General features: G+C 55.9%; 1 protein-coding gene across 4 annotated transcripts in view; it reads left to right on the top strand.

Annotated features, from left to right (window-relative positions):
• STIM1 (stromal interaction molecule 1) overlaps positions 1-12,613 on the top strand; it is a 74,221-nt gene that overhangs the window by 17,152 nt on the left and 44,456 nt on the right. For all 4 annotated transcript variants that reach the window (XM_059493488.1, XM_059493487.1, XM_059493485.1 and 1 more), the window contains exon 2: positions 7,932-8,062. In XM_059493488.1, coding sequence (XP_059349471.1) covers positions 7,932-8,062 — 131 coding nt within the window. The remainder of the gene's footprint in view (positions 1-7,931; positions 8,063-12,613) is intronic.

The raw sequence follows: 12,613 nt of genomic DNA, 5'->3' as shown, positions 1-12,613 counted from the left end.
CAAGAGCTGGAGCCAGGTTGGGAGAGCTGGGGGGGCTCACCTGGAGAGGAGAAGCTGCAGGGAGAGCTCAGAGCCCCTGGCAGGGCCTGAAGGGGCTCCAGCAGAGCTGCAGAGGGACTGGGGACAAGGCCTGCAGGGACAGCACCCAGGGAATGGCTGCCAGTGCCAGAGGGCAGGGCTGGGTGGGATCTTGGCCATGAGGAATTGTTCCCTGGCAGGGTGGGCAGGCCCTGGCACAGGGTGCCCAGAGCAGCTGGGGCTGCCCCTGCACCCCTGGCAGTGCCCAAGGCCAGGCTGGACACTGGGCACAGTGGGAGGTGTCCTTGCCATGGCAGGGGTGGCACTGGGTGGGCTCTGAGGTCTCTCCCAGCATGAGCTTTTCTGCCATTCTGTGGTTTCTCAGTAAATCCTGACAGCAAGAGAGCAATTCTGTACTTCTGTTACCTTGTCAGAGCTACCACAGTTTTTGTTTCTGTGTCTTGAGCTCTTCCTGCTCCAGGTGTTCTTGGCCCAGGGCTGTCCCTGGAATGCTGGCCTTGGGCAGGCAGTGCTGCAGGAATGGATCTCCTGGCTCAGGGGTGGCAGGATGGAACAGCAGCAATGGTGGTGTGGGTTTTTCTTTGATTTCTAAGCTTTCTTTGGCATCTTCAGTTTTTCAGGCAGGGATGACTCACTCATCCATTATGTGGTTTCCTGACTTTCAGATTTCTCTTTCACTCCATGATTATGGCTTTGGATCCCAGCATGCAGCAGCCGGCGCTCGGTGCTGTGGGCTGGGGCTGCCTGGAGCGGTGACTCACGGCTGGCACGGGGCTCAGGGGGACTTGGATTCCTTCCCACCCCTCATTGGGAGCCTGTCAGAGTACCCTGAACAGCAGCTCTGGCTGCCCCTGGATCCCTGCAAGTGTCCAAGGCCACCTTGGATGGGGCCTGGAGCAGCCTGGGACAGTAGAAGGTGTCCTTGCCCATGGCAGGGGATGAGACTCGATGATCGTTGAGGTTCTTCCCAACCCAAACTGTTTTGGGATTTTGTGAAAATCACTGGAGAGCTGGTGAGGGCCATGGGATAATCCTGTCTCTTTGCAGAGTGGGAATGTTGATCCTGGGTCCCCAAGAACTGGAGCAGGTGCCTCAGGATTGTGGAATCCCATTAATTCCTCTGGTGCCCAGCACTGCCAGGGCTCTGCAGAGCATTCCCAACACATGCAATCATAGAATCCTACAGTGGTTTGAGCTGGAAGGAACCACAATGCTCATCTGCTGCCACCCCCTGCCATGGGCAGGACACCTTACAGTATCCCAGGTTGCTCCAAACCCCATCCTTGGGCACTTGCAGGGATCCAGGGGCAGCCACAGCTGGGCCATCATCTGGGCCAAGGCCTCACCACTCTGACAGGGGAAAACCTTCCCCAGTCTCCAATCCAAGTCTCCTCTCTTAGTGTAAAACCATTTTGCCATGTCCTGTTAGAGTCTGCCCATGTAAAAAGGCCCTCTCCCATCAGTTTTGGATGGCCCTGGCTGTGGCTGCAGTTCAAATGATTCAGTTTTGTTCCACACAGTGGGGCAGGAATGTGTCAGCACTCAGATTACTTGGTTTATGGCTATGAAGTAACCCAATCTCCAGTTATTTCAGCTCCTTAGAACTTCCCTGCCCACGGGATATTTTGGCTTCTGCTGCTCCTCAGAGAAGGCCCTGACGTGGTATTTGGAGCTGCCCGTGGGCAGAGCCGCTGTGCCTGACAGGGTGGTACCAGAACCACCTCTGTTATCTTACTTGTTCAGCCAAGGAGAAATGTCCCCCAGGCTGGGCTGAGGAAAGCACACTGAGATCCCTGCGGAAGGAAATGGGTGAAGCTGGCACTGGGAGGCCGGAGCACCCAGGCCAGGGTGCCCAGATCTGCTCTGGGGAGGTTTGGGAGCCACAGTGAGGGTGAAGTCATTCTCTGCTGGACATGGGGGGTGTTCCCAGATAGAGGGGATGGTGTGCTGGGACAGCATGGGCAGGAGGAGGGGTGGGCACTGCCAGGACAGGCTGGGAATGGGATGGGGATTGGGATGGCATGGGGCCATGTGTTCCCACTCCAACAGAAAACAGCTTTGTTTGTTGGGGGTCATGTGTGATTTGGGGCTGTGTGTTGTTTTAATGGGGTGGAAAGAGTGAAGCACTTGGTGAAAAGTAGGGTGACAGGGTTCTGATGGGGGGACTGGGTGGAAGCCAGGAATGAAAGGGCTGTGCTGCTGCTGCAGCAGGGAGGGGAAGGAGGAGGATGTCTGGAAGCAATGGGCTGACATTAAATCAGTGAATTGGTGCACGGAGAGGATGAAAAAGGCTGATTGCACTCGGTGGTGAGAGAATTGATGGTAGTAAATAAATGCTGAGCGTGTGCCAAGGAGAGGAGCCCATTTGGGGAAGGAATTTTAAGGTTTTAATTGAGTGTAAGTTCATGACTGTACAATAACCTCCCTTTGCTGCTTAATTCCTTCCTGTGGCTGTGTTCAGCTGTGGTGGTGCAGGAGGGCTCCACATCACACAGGGCTTCCTCCTGCATGTGTGTGACCCTGTGTGGCTTTGTCATGCTGATCCTGAGACAGGGGCACTCCCAGCACAGACAGCTTTGGCCCCAGGAGCTGGGTACAGCCTGGTTCCCTGGGCAGTTATTAAATGGTTTGTGAGCATTCAGGGTTGGCCCTTCCAGCAGAGACACCCGAGGGCATTGGTACTTCTTTGAAAGTCTCTCGGAGATCAAACAGCCCAACCTCTGCTTGGATTTACATTTTTTCTAGACTGTTTAATCTGACTTGGGTACAAGGATTTGGTTTTTTGCATTGTGCAAGGAGCTCCCTTAGAGGAAAAAAGTCTCCTTGAACTCCTGCTGAAACTTCCACAGTCATTGAAGGTTGGAGCAACCTGAGGCTGGCTGAGTGGCACTGGATGGGCTTTACGGTCCCTCCCAACTCCAACCAGTGTGGGATTCCATGGAAAGCTGGCTGAGTGCAGTGAGTCCCTGCTGAGCTGCTCCAGACCCTGCTGTCCCAAGGGTGAAGGGAACCCAGGAGCAGGAGCACGGTGATAGTTCCCTGTTGAGCAGATACTTGAATGCTCTCCTTGGTCTGCGCTGAGCAAACTCCCCTCAGCTCCCAGGTCCTACATCCCAAAACTGCTGGGAGAGTCACTCTAGGAGTTTCCACACTAGAAGGGAGGTGGGAACATGGATGAGGTCCCTGCTGGTCATGGAACAGGCTGGTTTGGGTTGGGAGGGACCCCAAATCCCACCCAGTGCCACCCCTGCCATGGCAGGGACACCTCCCACTGTCCCAGTGTCCAGCCTGGCCTTGGGCACTGCCAGGGATGCAGGGGCAGCCCCAGCTGCTCTGGGCACCCTGTGCCAGGGCCTGCCCACCCTGCCAGGGAGCAATTCCTCATGGCCAAGAATTCCTGATCCAGCCCTGCCCTCTGGGTCGCTGCCTGCCCAGAGCAGGACTCTGTGCCCTGGCTCTGCACCTCCCAGGGAAGGAGTCTGCCAGGGAAAGTAGGTCAGAAGGAGCAGGAGAACGAGCATGTGCTAAAATCCCGATTCTCTTTGGTAAATCCCTTTTTTTTTTTTTTTTTTTTTTTTGACAGAAAGTATTTATATGTGAATTTCACGTGTGCCTGTGGCCGAGTGTGGTCTGACAGTTGTCTCTGTAGTAAACAAGCTGTCAAGTGTCAGCTTGAAGTATAAAACCCCTCTGAGGACTTTCCTGACAGTGGGAATGGCTGGATGCTCTCGTAGCTCCATCAGGCTATGTTTGGGAACCAGAGCTGCAAACCCAGGATTATTGCTGTGCCCTTTGAGCCTTGCTCTGTGTGCTGCTGCTCTGAGCCTTGCAAGATGTCAGGGCTTCCAGGGTTCCCCTTGCTATTCCTTACCCCCCCAGAGGGAATGGAAATCTCTGGATGCATCCCTCACAGATTAGTGCCTTCGTTAAAATTCCTGAAGTTGTCCTTGGCATTTTTTACTTGAAACCCAGAGTTCCAGGGGAGGAACCCTGAGCACGGAAGTTCAACTGAGCCCTTGTTTACACGGGTGAAATATGTAAACAGTTCTTTTTCCCCAAATATAGGGCTTTTTTCCTTGGCTGCCCTCCCGGTGTTTATAAAAGCCAGTTATGTAAATGACAATTGTAATAATTAAGCTGCTGTTCAGTGCTGTCCCCAGGGCTGCTGCTGCTGCAGAGCTTGGAGCTGCGGGGGTCTGGGACATTATTGGAGATAATGGGACCTCAAAGAAGGAAATCAAGGGAAATTAAACAAACAAAATCCTCGTTAGAGAGACTCTCCCATGAGAAAGGGAAGGTCTGGAATGAAGTGATGCTACAGGGGAGTTCTGAAGATCGTCCCCTCCAGCCCTGCCAAGACAGAGCTGCCCAGAGCTGCTGGTCCAGGGCCATGTCTATGTCCTGTTGAGTTTTGGGTGGCTAATGGCTGGAGCCCCCAAAACAAGAGTAACAAAACAAGTCTGGGTGACTTGTGCCAGCCAGGACCACCATAAGGCACATCTTTGTCATCTGTTACAAAAGCACCCCAAACTGCCTTCCATGGTAGGTGAAAGTGGCTTCAAATTGCACCGGGGAGGTTCAGGGTGGGTATTGGGAAGAATTCCTTAATGGAAGATGTTGTCCAGCCGTGGCACAGGTGCAGCCACATCCCTGGATGGATTTCACAGGTGTGGTGGCACTTGGGGACATGGTCAGTGGTGGCCTTGGCAGTGCTGGGGAACACCTGGACTCGATGGTGTCCAAAGGCCTTTTCCAAGCTCGATGGCTCGGTGAAATTCCAGCTCTGCTTTAGCACTTTGGCCTCAGGGTCCTTTGATGACCTGGGTCGGGGCACCTTTGGACTGGCAGCAGGACCCCTGAGTAGAGGCTGCAGAGAGCCTTTGGTGGGGACAGCGAGCCCAGAGGGGCAGGAGGGATGGAAGAGGGGCAGGGTGAGGGATGTCAGGCTGGCAGGAGCGGATGAGAGGGGCAACAGGAGATGGAAGGGCCAGCAGGAGGGCTGTGAGGCCGGCCCGTGTTGATGTGGCCCGGTTAATGGCCCATCAAGGACACCCCTTGGGAGGGACAAGGGACTCCTTGTTCTGCCCGGCGGGGCAGATGCAGCCTGTGAGTCGATGATGGGACAGAAGAGCAGCCTGGAGCCACCGAACAGCGGGATGGAGACGGAAGGTTCCCCGTGACTCAGAGGGGCGGGGTGGGAGTGGAGCTGATGGTCCTGCTCCTCAGGAGTCACTGCCCTGCTGAGGACCAGGCAGGATCAGCAGGTGTCTCTTGGGGAAGCTGCTGGACCAAAAGTCAGGGCTGGACGTTCCGGAGAGGCTTTGTTTACTTAAAGCAAATTTCGCTCTCATTTTGAGGCTTTTGTTCGCTGAAGGTGTGTTGGAATAGCCTCATTGCAGTATTCCAGGCCTGCTTGGAGCAGTCTGGGGCAGTGGAAGGTGGGGATGAGCTTTAAAGGTCCCTTCCCACACAGAGGACGATTCTGTGCTATGATCTTCAGGCTTAATCTTTCATCAGTCACAGGCAAAGTGGCTGGTGCTGGTCTTTGTTCCTTCATTTGAGTATTCTTGCCCGTGGAGATAACAGGGAGAGGAAGGGAGATAACAGGGAGGGGAATGAAGAGCCCAGAGTGGCTGCTGAAAGGTTGGGACCGTTCTGTTGTCACTTCAGGGTTGTCTGCTGATTAAATCACTTGTGCCCCATATTCAGGCTCCTTTTGGTCTTGATGAAAGCACCAGATTCCTCTCGGGTTTGGTTTGATTGCTGTTGATGGTGCAGTTGATTATCGGCACCTGGCAGCTCTTGAAAGCCTTGTTTTGTTGCTCTTGCTGCTGCTCTCAGTCAATCTTCATTCCTGGCATTTGTGCTGCAAATACCCGGGGGTTGTCCTTGGGGTGGCACGACATCAGGGCAGGATCCCGTCAATCCTTGACTCCCCCAATCCTTCAGCCCTTCAGGTCTCTCCCTGGTTTAACCCTTGGACAGACGTGAGCCAAGGCTCAGGAGTCCCGTGGTCAGGAGGGGGTTAATATGAATTAACCCACTTTTACAATAACACGACCTTCCCTTCCTATAATCCAAACTTTGCTACGGCGTTGCCACGTTCTCCCTTGCAACAACAAGCACAGGCTCGGAACAAGATAACCATGTCATATTTTGGGAGATATCGTTTAGTCTGGCTTCATTTTTCCTTCTGGAGTCATGTCCCAGGGCAGCATAAACACAGAGACCATCTCGTGTCCCTGCTCACTGCCTCGGAGATAACGGGAGCAGCCAGCACAGAAAGGCCCAGCCAAAGCTCTGAGCCACCAGAGAGCTCTGGCAGGGGAGGAGAGGAGCCCCAGATCTCCCCAAATCAGCCCCAGGGCATGCAGTGTTCTTCCGAGGTCCATGTGGTTCTGGTGTCCCTTCAGGAGTGGCCTGGGGCAGCAGAGAGCCCTGGGGAAGGGTCCCAGTTCACAGCACTGCTGGCACCCCTGGCCACATGGGCAGACCTGAGTTAGCAGGGAGTGAACTCCCCGAGGTTTGGGAGCAGCAGGGCACCAGCCCTGCCTCTGCAGGAGGCTGCATCATTGTCCAGGCCCCCTTGTCAGTGGGAAGCCATTGCCTTGTTCCCAGTCCCTCTCCAGCTCTCCTGGAGCCCCTTTAGGCCCTGGCAGGGGCTCTCAGGTATTTCCTCTCCAGGTGAGCACCCCCAGCTCTCCCAGCCCCTGCCGCACCTTGCACTTGGCCCTGCTGAACTCCATGGCCTTGGCATGGTCCCAGCTCTCCAGCCTGCCCAGGTCCCTGAGGATTGCCCATACCTGGGTCTCTGTCACCACCTGGCAGTGCCATGGAAGGGCTGGATCAGCCCTGTTTGGTGCTTGCATGGACTCGGGCACGCAGCAAAACATCAAGTATTAGTCTTAGAAAGTAGAAAATGATGTTAAAAACAGCCAGAAGAGCCCGTTCCATAATCAGGAAGTGGGAAGGGTTTTAATTGCCGTATTTTATAAACACGCAACTCTTCCTCCCCAAACGCCCTGACTGCTCTTGGTGCCAACACCAACAGCCTCCAAGGGAGAGCTGGAGCTGGGGCTGTGGGCAGGAGCCAGCCCCTGCTGGGAGAGTGGAGGGTTGGGGTGAGAGGGCTGCCCTGCCCTGTCCTGCTGGGGCTGTGGGCAGGGGGCAGCCCCTGCTGGGAGAGCTGCCCTGGTGGGAGTGTGGAGGGCTGGGGTGAGAGGAACACCTGCCCTGCCCTGCCCTGCTCTGCTGGAGCCAGGCTCCATGCCCGGCCAGCTGCAGGGACCCACCAGGGGATTGCTGCTCCCTGAGGGGTGTCAGTGCTGCTGCCTCAGGGTGATTGGTGCTCCCTGAGGGGTCGGTGCTGCCGCCTGAGGGGGTCGGTGCTGCTCCCTCAGGAGGTCGGTGCTGCTCCCTGAGGGGTCGGTGCTGCTGCCTCGGGGGTCGGTGCTGCTCCCTGAGGGGTCGGTGCTGCTGCCTCGGGGGTTGGTGCTGCTCCCTGAGGGGTCGGTGCTGCTCCCTGAGGGGTTGGTGCTGCTCCCTGAGGGGTCGGTGCTGCTGCCTCAGGAGGTCGGTGCTGCTCCCTGAGGGGTCGGTGCTGCCGCCTGAGGGGGTCAGTGCTGCTCCCTGAGGGGGTCAGTGCTGCTGCCTCAGGGGGGTCGGTGCTGCTCCTTGAGGGGTCGGTGCTGCTGCCTCGGGGGTTGGTGCTGCCGCCTGAGGGGGTCGGTGCTGCTGCCTCAGAGGGGTCGGTGCTGCTCCCTGAGGGGTCGGTGCTGCTGCCTCAGGCGGGTCGGTGCTGCTGCCTGAGGGGGTCGGTGCTGCTCCCTGAGGGGGTCAGTGCTGCCTCAGGGGCTGGTTCTGCTGCCTGACGTGCTGCTGTTGCCCCACAGAGTTCTGCCGCATCGACAAGGCCCTGTGCCACGATGAGGATGAGCAGCTGAGCTTCGAGGCCGTGCGCAACATCCACAAGCAGATGGACGACGACGCCAACGGCAATGTGGACGTGGAGGAGAGCGACGAGGTTGGTGCAGGGCTAAGCTGTGCCCGGCAGGGCCTTGAGCAGCTGGAACAGGGGTTACATGGAGTTATGGGCAACAAAGAGGGTATTTATTGAAGGGACTTCAAAGGCCACACCCTGGCAGGACCGCAGCCACAGTCCTGGCTCTGCCTGGGTGGCTCCAAGGTGGAAGCAAAAGAGCTTGGTCATGAGATGTCACATTTTTATAAGTTTTAGTCCATTTGCATACAGGAGCTAACTGTCCAACTAATAGTTTCAAATGATGAAGTTTCATCCTCCTTGCTCGCTTGCCCACCCTCATCTTTTCATGTTGTTTGTGCTTTGGGCCTGAAGTTTGAAGAGATTGTCCTTGAGTCTCCAGCTGGAATAGGATGGTTTTGTCTTCACCTCCCAGTGAAAAGATCGTAGTAACACTTAATAGAAAGCTAAAAGCTGCACACCAAAACAGAACTGAGAAACCTAAAACCCAAGGTATCACCAGCGCCTTGTCCAGCCCAGTGCTGGGACTGCTCTCACAGTGAGGCTGCTGTGGCCAGGGCTGCACTTGGGCTTGGTGCCTCCTCCTCAGCACAGAGGAAGCCACGTGTCACCTTGAGATGATCCAAGGGGTGTCTCAGCACTGTCACCAGTGCTGGCTGGGGCTTCTCCTCCCTCCTGGGGCTTTGTAGCCCCTTCATTGTTGTCAGAGCAGCTGTGGGTGTCCTATCCCTAAAAATGTCCAAGGCCAGGTTGGATGAGGCTTGGAGCAACCTGGGATAGTGGAAGGTGTCCCTGCCCGTGGCAGGGGATGAAATTAAATGAGCTTTAATGTCCCTCCCAACCCAAACCACTCCATGATTTTATGTTTACTGCATTCTTGCAGCAGCCAACTAAAGCAGTTTCAGTCCTTGTGTGCTCACTGCTAAAAAAGGAGCAGTTTTTTGTTGTGTTAGCCTTAGAGATTTTAGCTGATAAAAGATTGAAGAGAAGGAAAGTTGTTGTTCTTTGTTTACACAAGCACCGATGGAAATCAGAGTCTGCAGGAAAAGGGAAAGCTCTTTGTTTGCAGTGTTGCCTCAGTTGTGGTGGGTGCTCGTTGGAGGTGAGGAATTCTGTCTTGTAGGGAGGACTGGCAGCTAAACAGGAAAGGCAGAGTGTTGGAAGCAGAAAGAAGCACGTGGGTGCAGGGATGTGCTGCCACTCAGGGGTAGCTCTGCAGTCCCAGGTGACAGAACCCCAGACTGCTTTGGGCTGGAAGAGACCTTAAATCCCCCCAGTGCCACCCCTGCCATGGCAGGGACACCTCCCACTGCCCCAGGCTGCTCCAGCCCCAGCGCCCAGTCCTGCCAGGGATCCAGGGGCAGCCCCAGCTGCTCTTGCAAGCCCAGCCATCCCAGTGTCCCTCTGGAGCAGTGGCAGTCCCCAGGGACACAGCACAGGCCCCTGGTGCCAGCAGCTGCTGGTTTTGGGTGGCTGTTCCCAGCTTGCAGGGCTGTTCCCTCTGCCTCAATCCCACTTGACTGTGAGCAATGAAAACAATTGAAAGGCTTCCAGTTGCATTTCCTCCACCTCTTGAGGTGTTTCCCTGGAGGCGGCTCCCTGCACTGAGTGGCTCAGCCTCTCCCAGGGACCGGGGCAGCCTCGGGCAGCCCAGCTCAGCCCAAGTGTGCTGTTCCTTGGCATTAAATTAGGAATAAGCCTCATGTCCTTAGGGCTGGGCTGAGCTGGCAGTTTCATGTCTCTGAGCAAATCTTGCCCCTGCTCTCACTGGAATCATTGGGAGTTCCTGGTACAAAACCCTGCTGGGAACGTGTGCTCAGAGCCTTGGCACAGGGACACTGCCAGGATGGGAGGATTCAGTGGGATTTTCCAGGAGGGTGCAGAATCACTGCCTTGGTGCTCCTACAGGCACTCTCCAAACCCCTCTGAGCTGCACCTGAGCAGGGCTGAGCCCTGCGGGGCTGCTCCTGCTCCCACACCTCTGCTCTGCTCCTAGCAGGGAACAGGCCTGGAAAAGGGTCTGGAGCACCAGGAGAGGCTGAGAGAGGGCTGAGGCTGGAGCAGAGGAGGCTCAGGGGCCCTTGTGGCTCTGCACAAGTCCCTGCCAGGAGGGCACAGCCGGGGGGGTCGGGCTCTGCTCCAGGGAACAGGGACAGGAGCAGAGGGAGTGGCCTTAGTTGAACCAGGGGAAGTTCAGCTTGGACATTAGGAAAATTCCTCCTGGAAAGGGCTGTCCAGCCTGAGTGGGGCACAGGGGCACAATCCCCGTCCCTTTCCTGCTGCCCACACTGTGGGATCAGCCCAGGGCACAGGGATTTCAGGTCCCAGTGCTCATGGCCAGGGCCAGTGGAGCTTCTCCCACCCATCCCCAGCTCCTTCTCCCAGGGCTGTTCCCAGTCCATTCCCCTCAGGCTGTGTTTGTGCTGGCATTGCCCCCAGCCAGAGCACTCAGGTTGTTGCATTTACAGTTGGACTCCATGATTTTGGAAGTCTTTTCTAACCTCAGTGGTTCCCTGTCCCTGGATTCCATCCATGCAGCTGCTGCTTTACCTCTGCTAAGCTTTTATTGAAGTTGCATTAAGTTCACCTGTCAATGAGCTCTGGAGCCTCTCAGTGAGGTATTGCAGGAATTTCCCTCTCTGAGCTGGCTCTGCTGTGTTCTCCCTGTCAAGGTTATCACTGTCCCCCACATGGATCCTGCAGTCAGGTTTGACTCTGGGCTGTGGGGGGACAGCTGCTGGGGGATTATTGGGAAGAATGCAGGAGGCTCAAATTTAAACCTTTTACGGGGTTCATGGGCTTCCAGGATGGTCTGGTTGGGAGGGACTTTAAGCCTCATCCAGCCCCACCACCTGCCATGGGCAGAGACACCTTCCATTATCCCAGGTTGCTCTAAGCCTGGTCTAGCCTGGATTGGAACACTTCCAGGGATGGGCATTTTCCTGATTGGCTGAGAACCTGATGTTTTCATTTATTGTTTTGGCCCCTGCCCTTTGGGGTTCAGTGATGGGAGTGTTTTGTTGGGACTGAAACCCCTGCCTGGGCAGAAGGGGACACACAGACAGCACAGGTATTTTTAAAATAAATGATGGGTGGGGTTGTGTCCCACAGCTTCACGCTGTCCATACATCATCCTTGCAGTTTCAATGAAGTTTCAGATGACATCAATGGCCTCAATTAAAGTGAAAGAACTGCCCCTCGTGGGGAAATCTTCTAATTAGAGATCTATTCCTGTCTGCACGCTCACAGCAAAGGCAGCTCTGGCTCTTTGGGCTGTGGCTGCCCGGTGCCAGGGCTCTGGGATGCTGCCAGCCTGGTTTCCTCAGGAAACAAGGTTTGTGTTGCTGCCCAGCCTTTCCCTGGCTCCTCCCAGAGCCAGGTCCTGCTGCCTGGGCTCGCTGGCTGGGGAAGGCCTTGGAGGCAGGAGCTTTCTGTCCCTGTGGGGCAGCTGCTGGGCTTGGGGAGCACAGGCAGCTGCCAGCACGTGGCTGGGTCTGGCCCTTAGCTGGGCTCAGCAGGAGCTGGTGCTCGGGAGAGAGGGTGGCACACATCCAGGGGTGTGGGAGGAATGGGAAGCCTTGAAAAATCACTCCAGTAGCTACAGTTTCTGCAGATAAAAAAACCACAGAACAGAGTTCAAGGGGAGGTTGGACAAGGCTCTCAGGCACAAGGTGGGGTTGTTGGGGCTGTGCAGAGCCAGGACTTGGACTTGATCCCTTTGGGTCCCTCCCGACTCAGGAGATTCTGTGATTCTATGGAAAATAAACCCTCCAGAAAATCCCATTTAGTGGATCTGCTAATTTCTGAGTATGCCTTCAGCCAGCATGTTTGTTCCCAGTCCCTCTGCAGCTCTCCTGGAGCCCCTTCAGGCCCTGCCAGAGGCTCTGAGCTCTCCCTGCAGCTTCTCCTCTCCAGGTGAGCCCCCCCAGCTCTCCCAGCCTGGCTCCAGAGGGGCTCCAGCCCCGGAGTAGCTCTGTGGCTCCTCTGGGCTCTCTCCAGCAGCTGCAGGTCCTCCTGCTGTTGGATGCCCCAGGGCACCAAGATCAGCATTCCCAGGCTGAGTCTTCCCACTGTGATCCCAGCTCCTCATGGGGTTTGGAGCAGTGGTTCTGGTCCTGCTGCTTTTGGCTGGTTTGACCAGGGTTTGCTTTTCCCTGCACTTGGTGGGGAGACTCAGGTTTGACTGAGTTTCCTTGTGGATTCACAGCCTGGCTGAGGCTGGGGCGGTCTGGATGGGATCCTGGAGATGGTCTGTGGGACCTTGGCAATGGTCTGGCCCACCCTCTGTGCAGGGCTCAGAGCTTTGGGTGTCTCCAGGCCCAGGATCAGTGGGAACTTTAACACTTGGAAGTGCTGCTTGTCAGTGGTTTGCAAGGTCAGTGCTCTGCACAGTGCTTCGTGTGCCTGGGGTTTGGAGTACCTGGGATAGTGGAAGGTGCTCCTGTCCATGCCAGGGGTGGGACTGGGTGGACTTTAGGGTCCTTCCCAACCCAAACTAGTCTGGGACTCCATGATTTTGTCTTTTCCCCAGCAGCTACTGGTGGCAAATGTGCTTTATGGTCTGTCTGGGCTTTG

Source organism: Ammospiza nelsoni, chromosome 2 (genome assembly GCF_027579445.1).
Source record: "Ammospiza nelsoni isolate bAmmNel1 chromosome 2, bAmmNel1.pri, whole genome shotgun sequence".
Classification (NCBI taxonomy): Eukaryota; Metazoa; Chordata; class Aves; order Passeriformes; family Passerellidae; genus Ammospiza; species Ammospiza nelsoni.
The sequence above is the reverse complement of the archived record's forward strand: the minus strand, read 5'-3'. Positions and strand labels throughout refer to the sequence as shown.